We start from the raw sequence: 9,312 nt of genomic DNA, 5'->3' as shown, positions 1-9,312 counted from the left end.
TGTATGCATGGACACTATAAATCTTTTAAACTAGGTGTCTCTACACATTTACAAATAGGCGATTGAGGGCACTTAACAATCTATTTCCTAGTGGCTCACATAATTATGTCTCACTGTCTAGCCTCTTTTTAGTGTCCATAGAGTGTAGATAGGAGAGTGCATATAGGTGTCTCTAATATGGATATCCACATCCATGTAGCACATGGAAGGTGGATATATGGCCCTTACGTGTGAACCAATCAAAGTCTATTTTCAGGTGTGCGCCCTCGTGTGAGCCAATACCCTTCGAGGTGTCTCCGTGAGTTTGTGAACTAAACCTAGGGCATATTAGTAATACTTAAGAAACTCTCACTTTTGCAAGCCTTCGACGAGGCAGCAAACATCAACATTCTCTGAAATTTTTAATTCAAATGTCTTCGGTACATTGGAATGATACCATTTGCGGCTTTAATTTGTAATAAACACAATTCGAACTATTAAAAGTATGTACTTCAAAATTGTGACACATACCGACTGGAATAACATTTAGACGCACTCTCTAATTATATTACATAATTTCAACCAATGGACAAAAGACAAGTCAACGAATTTGTTTAAAAATTGGATCTTTACTTTCATAATTCTTTCCCTAGCAACAATTTGTTATTGACCAAGTGAGCCCATCCAAAAGTGGGTTTGGTAAAATTGATCCCTCTACTCTAAGCCCCACATTAAAATGAACGGGGAAGGGACAAGAGTACTTTAGGTGGTGTGATAAAAGAGGAATTCCTATGACATTTGGAATTCAATCATTTAGATGGGAAAAGAGAAATTCTTAGCATATTGAAATTAATGGATATTTTATTTAAATTCAAAGATAAATTTTAGATAAAATTATTTTATCTATGAAAAATATTCAAATGATAAAAGAAGAATTCCTATGACATTTGGAATTCAATTGAGTGGCTTAAGATTGAAAGAGTGAGAGAGAGAGAGAGCGGGGGAGTGAGGGTGCAGGCAGAGAGCGAGATGGGTGTGTTTCCATGGCTTATGGTGGTGTTGTGTGCTTCAGGCTATGCATACAAAGTGGCGGTGCTGTGGCAGGTCAAGGGGGGCAAGGTTAAGGTGCTCTCCTTGTTGCCTCTGCTACCCCTCTTCCTCTACCTTCCATGGCTACCTTCAAGCTGCCATGTCCGAACCTTCCTGGCCATGGTCTTCTTATGGACAGCCCCCTGCAAGCTCCTCCTCCTTTGCTTCAACTCCCCCTTAGACCCCCTCCCGTGGCTGTCCTCAAGCTTCTCCCACTTCCTTGTCGCCACTTTCCTCCCCATCCGCATCTCTACTGGCTCATCTCCAAGCTCTACAAAACCTGGCTATGGCGCCTTCAAGCTCTTTCTCCTTATAGCGATCCTCAATTCGTACCCTCTTTTCCCATCTATGCCAGAGCCGTTGCTATATTTTTTGTATTGCTGTCATTTTTACCTAGGGCTTGATCTCTTTCTCAGCGCCATAGCTTCATTGGTCTCCACAGGCTTTTCTGTGAGGCTTTATCCTCAATTTGATGAGCCATTCAGGTGCTCATCTCTGTCAGAGTTTTGGGGAAGGAGGTGGAATGTGATGGTGAACGGTGTACTAAGAGCAACGGTGTATGAACCAGTGCTAAGAAGACGCAAAACTGTGGGTGTGCAGGAGAACAAGGTGCTGGCCACGCTGGCAACTTTTGCCGTGTCAGGTGTGCTTCACGAGCTGATTTTTGTGTATGTGAGCCAATCGGCGGCGACGGGCGAGATGATGGCCTTCTTTGTGCTTCACGGGTTAGCGACGGTGGCTGAGGTGGCAGTGCTTGGTAAACGCCCGCGGCGGACGTGGATGTACAGAGCATTCACGTTGGCGTTTTTGTATGCCACGGTGTCGTGGTTCTTCCTGCGGCCTCTGCGGAGGTCGGGTACCGATGTGCAGGCTATAGCAGAGTATCATCAGCTGCAGGCAGCCCTTTTTTCCCCCTTTCATACCAGGGCTCCTTTACGGAATAGTGACGGGCTCCACGCCCGTCATTTTGGTCGGTAAATACTGCCACTTAATTTTCATACAATAAGCAAGCACTATTATATACTACCGGTCATTGTAAAGGTATAAACCTAGCCCCTCATAAATCAACCCCCCACCCCCCACACACGCACACATCAACTGACCCCATTTGTTACCACTAAGATCACTGTTTGAAATGTGACATGTAATCCTACTTGTTAATTATTGGTTTTTTTTTTCGGGAGGTTGCATTTGTGCATGTCGAGTGTGTTGCCGTTCGTCATGTAGCCCCTAGGTATCGAACCCAAGTCCTCATCGTCGAACCCGACGGTTCCACCAACTGAGCGCTAACTAATTATTTGTTCTTATACATCTGGTTTAACATTTTTCATGTCCATTACCTAAATGGCCTCTCAAGAGCTTCGTCATTTCAAAGCCCCTCAAAAATCACCCCCCACATGCTTTGCCAAAAAAACCTTTATTTAATATCCCTCACTTTATGGTGTATGTATGTGGTTCCCCTTTACATGCCTCACCAATGAAAAGTACGCAAACCTTAATTAAAAATTTGTCATGCTCTCTGTTGCGGGGCCATTGTCCTCAACGCTAATAAATTGAATGTTAGAGTAGAGACTATCTTGGCTTTCAATTCTATACATTTGACTACTCAAAAAAACTTACTTTGAATGGCCTTCTATTGAAGCTCTATTTTTCATGGCCTTCAAGTGAGGCTAAAATGGCTTTGAAGGCCATTAAAGCCTTCAAATTTCAGGTTGCTTATGAGCTCACCAAGTGAAAAAACTATGATGCTACACATACATGTATAAGGGGTGTCATGATAGTCGAATATGCACTTGTGCCAGCATGAAGAGAGGCTCTCTTCTCATTCCTATTAATATTTTATTGTTTTTTTGTAATTCGAAATCGCCCGCATGATCAATGCTAGAAAAATTAGCACTATAATTGATTTTTAGTGCTCAAATCAAAGAAAGTAAATCATAAATGATATTTTAAGAAATGATTTTTCATACATTTTAGTCATAAAATATAGGCTCTCAACATACTTTTATGCTATAAAAATTGGTGGTTTTTTATAGAGAATAGATATTTTTTAAAAATTTAAGAATGTGTTTAGATTTATTATTTTAGAAAATACTGCATTACGAATTTTCTCTTCTTCTTATCTTTAGGTCATTTCTTCTTTTCATAGCTCATTTCTTCTTCTACTTTCAAATTTGCCAAATAGTTTGTATTTCCCTCCATGTCCAAACAGTTTGTATTTTCCTCCTGTTCTATTGCACTTGTTCACTACAAACTACAAAGCTAGAGAATGAAGAGTGATTTGATTTTTTGGTGCCATTTTCTTGGAGCCAACAAACCATTTCCCTCTTCAATAATCTTGCTATCACAAAGAGACACAGAGAAGAGACAACACAGAGTCAACACAGAGAAGCAATAGAGAGACAACACAGAGAAGCAATAGAGAACAAAGAGACAACACAGAGTAGCAATAGAGAACAAAAAAGGAGGTTAGCAATGTTTTGATATTGGTTATGTTCAATTGAGTTCTATAAGCTATGTTTTCCTGTTGGTTATGCGCATTACTATTCGTAAATAATAAAGTTAATAGTAAGATATATGTTTTATTGTTGGTTAATAATAATAATATGTGCATTATTGTTGGTTAATAATAATAATATGTGTTAAAGTTGGTATTAAGTTACACGTGTTAATAATCATGAAATTTTGTGTGAGTTTTCTTATAGGCATTGATTGTACTCAATGGAGATAGTGATGTATCTAAGTGTTTCTAGTTTTTTGATGTTTTAGGAGGTGATTGGTATATTCTATGCATCAGTTGTTGAAGCTTGGACTTTAAGAAGTAGTATAACACATTACATGGTAAGTGTGACATTACAATTAATTTATATGGTTTTAGAGACTAACTATGATTACGTTGTTTATTGATATAGCATATATTGCATGCTCATGGTCCTTACTTTGCAAATGAAGGAAGTTTAGCGATATGGTCTACACAGGGCATGGAGCGATCTCATTGGTAAGCAAGATGTGCTTTCCAAAAGACAACTGCTCATGGAGGTAGAATCTATGATGTCAATCCAATGAAATAATTACTTCTATGGTGGTATAGAAAGATAGTAATAAGGTTAGAGGAGAAGAAACCTATGTCCAATGGATCACAGGCAATACACAGAGTCATATGTGAGGTTAGAAAGGCACTATTTGAAATTCATCAAGTAGAGAGAAACATGTTGAATGGTTGATAACTCAAGAAAGAGAGGGAAGCAAGTGGAAAACCCGAGAGTCAAGTGTTTCAAATGAGTAAATGTAAGTTGATACTCTGTAATTTTTTGTTGATGCAAGTATTACTCTACTAAACCAAAATGGCTTTCACATAGAGCTTGTAAACCAATGTGATATATCACCCATAATCTCACTAACTATATCCATAATATTAAATGATTTTATGTGTGAGAGTATATGCATACTTGTGTGTGAACAGTTGTGTTATTTTTAAAGTTGACTAAAGTATTACTTATAAGTGCTTATAAGTGGTGATACATTTACATTTTATAGTCTTCTAGCTTTCAAGCCATGGCACGCACCAAGCAAAGTGCTAAGAGGAACCCTACTAAGACTCGCCCAACACAGCCCCAAGTCAATATACCAATGGAGACTGATAGTGAGCGCACTCAATCATCTGATAATCCAGGAGACACTACTACAGGTACAACGCATCCACATCCGCCACATCACAAGAAGCGTAGATGGAGACTAGGCACTGCTACTCTTTCGAGAAATAAGGAAGTATCAGAAAAGCACAAACTTAATCATACCGAGGGCGCCATTTGCAAGACTGGTGAGAGAGATATTGCAAGATCTCCAACAAATGTCTCGTAATAGGTTCTATGTAAGACTTAGTTCTATAGTCAACAATGTGCAACGATGGTCAGCCCAAGCATTGCTAGCTCTTCAAGAAGTAACTGAGACATATTCGGTGGACCTCATGCATGATGGTCAGTTTGGCAGCTATTCATGCGAAGCGCATCACTCTTATGGACAAGGATTTGAGACTTGTACGAAGGATTTGTAATAATGGTGATGCTTTCAATTTGAATATGGATAATATGATTTGAGTAAATCATATGATGTGTTGTAAACCTGTGTCTCAATGTACTAGTAATCTATGAGAAGTGTTTTAAATACAAGTACAATTTGATGTTTCTTTCTCAATATCTTGGGTGTTATTATCTTTTTTTTTCGTATAGTTTTTCAAGTTTATCGAAAGCATTATTTTTTTGTTCACAGGCCTTTAGGATTTTTTACACATGTATGCATGAAAGACTATAAGTGTATAAAATTTCAATGAATTTAGAAGTTTTAAAAATTTTATCTTTATTAAAAAAATATAATAAAAATTACTCTAAAAATTAGATTACTCTAAACATGGAATGAAGTTCTAGAAACCCTAGGGAAGAATTAGTGAGACGTTGCATCAGATGGGCTCTTATAAATAAGAAAATTACTAAATATAATAAAATTTACTAAAAAAATTAAGAGTTATTTATTTTCATTCTATAACAATATAAATATAAGTTATATTTTCAGTTTTTGAAGTTATAAATATAAGTTTAAGGTCTTTCATTTTCATTCTATTCTTGTTTTATCTTCTTAAAGAACATGGCTCGCACGAAGCAGACTGCCAAGAGGGTTGATCCCGTGAAGGTCAGGCCCCCACCAGTGCCCACACATCGCAAACGTCGGTGGAGACCCGGCACCATCGCTCTTTGGGAAATTAGAAAGTATCAGAAGACGACATACCTTCTGATCCCGAGGAGGCCTTTTCATCGCCTCGTTAGGGAGATTATGGATGATTTGAACGTGAGCTGGCTATCTCGATGGCATCATCAGGTCGACAATAGTGAGGCTCCCACACGATGGACAACATTAGCTTTGGAAGCTCTTCAAGAGGCTGCTGAAGCTTTTTTGGTGGACATATATGGGGACATAGTGTACGCAACAGTCCATGCCAAGAGGGTCACCATCACTAACAAAGATATGCGGCTAGTTCTACGCATGCGGAAGTGGAGGGAAGATTATGGTGATGATGATGAGCCACAGTTTAGGGTTTAGGATAATCTCATGTATATTTCACAATGTAATCTCATGTGATCATGATGTAAATGCGTTACTTAATGAAAATATATTGTCTACTTGTATTGTTATTTTAATTTCAAATTAATGATTGAATATTATTTGTTGATTTCAATTTCAAATTAATGATTAAATATCGCACGAATACAACAAAACTTCAAAAATATATTTTTATTAATATAGAAACTGTTACATCATGACATAGAAGCAAGTACAAAAACCCTAAACTCTACGCCAGAACTAGGCTCAGTAGAGTCAGTAGGAGGTTTAAGCGAAGGAATTACGATAAAATTTTCTTCGAGCTCAAGCTGGATAGCATGAAGATCAATCTTCCCAGTGGCAAGGCCTAGGCCAACTAGTGAATGAATCTTTCCTCCTCACTGAGCTTTGAACAAGTATAGGAGCTTGCATTGCTTCACAAGCACCACCTTCTCTAAGCTTGATTTCACAGGCATGGGCTTGAATGCAGCACCCTTTGTTAAAGCCTTGCTCTTCATGAGAGAGACTTGTCCATCAGGGGAGCATACTTTGTGAAAGACAATAATGCCTTGAAAGATTTTGCCAATGTACTCCTTCAAAGCTGCATCCTGGACTCTTCCTTTGCCACCCCTTGTTCCACCAGCTCTAGATGCAAACTCATCGACATAGACAATTTCATGAAGAAAATATTTGCATGCAAAAATAAAATATCAAAAATTATTCTAAAATACAATTGCATGAAAAAATATATTTTCAAATGAGATGAAATTATCTCTGCAGGGCCTCAGGGGCCTGGGGACCCCACACATGTAATCTAGGATGCATCAGCCAAAGGCTGGCGAGGATGGCCCTGAATCTGCCATCCTCTCGCCAGCCTTCGGCTGGCTTGCCTGGAGGGTCCTGATATGCAGATTCAGGGCCATCCTCGCCAGCCTTCAGCTAGCTTGCCTGGAGGGCCCTGATGTGCAGATTCAGGGCCATCCTTGCGCTAGCCTTCGGCTGGCTTGCCTGGAGGGCCCTGATGCATCCCAGATTACATGTGTGGGGTCCCCAGACCCCTGAGGCTCCACACCAAAATTTTCAGGAAGATTAAATTTTTTTTACGTACCTTCTCAGCCTCGTCATTCTGTTTCCTGTTTGATGCATCTAGGTCTGCCGCCGTAGGGATCGCTTTATCACCATGTACAGGGTCTGAGAGGTCAATGCGTGGTCGAGGTCCAAAGAGCTCCTCTTGTAGCCTCTCAAATTTTGCATTTGAGATATCATACTTAGGAGCAGCTTCTGCAGCACTTCTTTGGATTTGGATGATTGCAGAGACATCATCCATGCTCGTGCCATTGTATGGGCCAATCTCAGTTACTTGTGGAGGGACATCCACAGTGTCAAAGTCACTGAGGTCTTCATCAACATCCCGGACAAGGTGGCAGTAGAGCTCTTCCTCCCTCAAATCCAAGACCTCAAGGACATCCTGCATGAGCAAGTACTCAACACCATCTATAGTGATGGCACTCAATGATGCAAGTTTTGCATTCTCGGTAGGATGGGCTGCCTCTTGGTGGATAGTCGACAAGTCCAAAGACAAGCTACGTGCCTCCTCTTCTTGCTTGTCCAGGACTGTCTCCTCTGGCTCCTTCTCTTCATAGGTGAGAAGAGGCACCACTAGCTCCTCATCATTCTCCTCTTCAAAATAAGAGCATAATATATAAATAGCAAAGGCAATATCCCGCTACTGGTGGTGGATGATATCGATCGGGTCTGCCTCCTCAAAAGTGAGGGGCACAGAGGTAGATTGGAAGAGGGGGGAGCATGTGCAAGTGCTCTTTACACAACCTTTCTATGGTTGTCACCACTCTTCATGGAGAAGAGGAACTCTATGGGAATCCACCGAGCAGTGGAGTTAAGGGAGATAAAAAATGTGATATCATCACATCCCACACAAAAAAATGCAAGCACTGAGCTATCGGGCTCTAGAGTCCTAAATATATTCTCTAGCTCAACACTCTGACAAAACCTAGGGTAAATCTAGTCCCACATTTGACCATTAACGAGTTTTACTCATCCACTGTGTGAACGCATCTTGATGAGAAGACATGGTGAAGGCGTAAAGGGAGCAACAAGCAAGGTGGATAGAAAGTGAGAGATAGAGAATGCAATAGAAGTGAATGAAAATAACCCCTATTTATACTTATAAATATAAGTTTATATATTATTTCATTAAAACTTTAATAAAGTAATATATATTTTATTAAAATTTTAATAGAATAATATTTATTTCATTAAAACTCACGAGGAGGTGCTGGCACTCAATGAAGCTAGTGGTGGGTCATGACTTTGGGTTTCGTAAGACTGGATGGATGCAATTTATACTTATGTTTATTATTGTACTTAAAATATCTATAAACTTATATTTATTTTAATACCTTATGTCTATACTTTAGTAAATAAAGGACACTTCAATAAAATATAATAAATAATAAATCATACTTCTATTTCTTGTTATATATTATTATTATTATTATTATTTACAAAGTTACTTATATTATTATTTGCAGTTAAATATATACTTAAAGTTATATTTATTTTAATACTTATATCCCTAGACTTAAAATTAATGACACTTCATTAAAATATAAGAAATCATAAATTATATTTATATTTTTAGGATAATTAATTATACTATTATTTATACTTAAATATATATTTTTACTTATATTTACAATTATACTTACTTATACTTATCTTTATTCTCTTACATATTAATGGATTCGAAACACAGTACTTAAAAAAACCACTACAATTTATAAAAAACCACTACAATTTATGAAAATGAAATAAAATTAAATTTACAACACTTTTAGAGAAACAGTTTTTAGTATTCACTTGAAAGAATAAGAATTACATGGACTCTACAATTTCAAGGATGTGTGGAGCAACACACTGCTTGCATGTTTTGCAATGTTCACTTCGACTCCCAACCTTCCTACCATCCAACTTAAAATAAAAATTACAAGGGGGATCATTAGACATGAGTTGGATTTCCTGCCTCAGAAAACTAAGGGGCCAATGACTTTCTACATTAACGCTAAAAGGGTTATGACCCTCCCAAAGAATATTCACATCAATGAGTGCTGAATGCATGCCATCGCGCAC

At 38.4% G+C, this 9,312-nt stretch overlaps 1 protein-coding gene across 1 annotated transcript; it reads left to right on the top strand.

The window, feature by feature from the left end:
- Positions 1-951: 951 nt before the first annotated feature.
- LOC147619899 (long-chain-alcohol O-fatty-acyltransferase-like) lies at positions 952-2,245 on the top strand. Its single transcript, XM_086772662.1, has one exon. The coding sequence runs from the start codon at positions 1,009-1,011 to the stop codon at positions 2,044-2,046; it is 1,038 nt and encodes a 345-aa protein (XP_086628788.1). The 5' UTR covers positions 952-1,008; the 3' UTR covers positions 2,047-2,245.
- The last annotated feature ends 7,067 nt before the right edge of the window (positions 2,246-9,312 follow it).

This window comes from Cibotium barometz, chromosome 32, assembly GCF_041138505.1.
Source record: "Cibotium barometz isolate CiBa-2024 chromosome 32, ASM4113850v1, whole genome shotgun sequence".
Classification (NCBI taxonomy): Eukaryota; Viridiplantae; Streptophyta; class Polypodiopsida; order Cyatheales; family Cibotiaceae; genus Cibotium; species Cibotium barometz.
The sequence above is the reverse complement of the archived record's forward strand: the minus strand, read 5'-3'. Positions and strand labels throughout refer to the sequence as shown.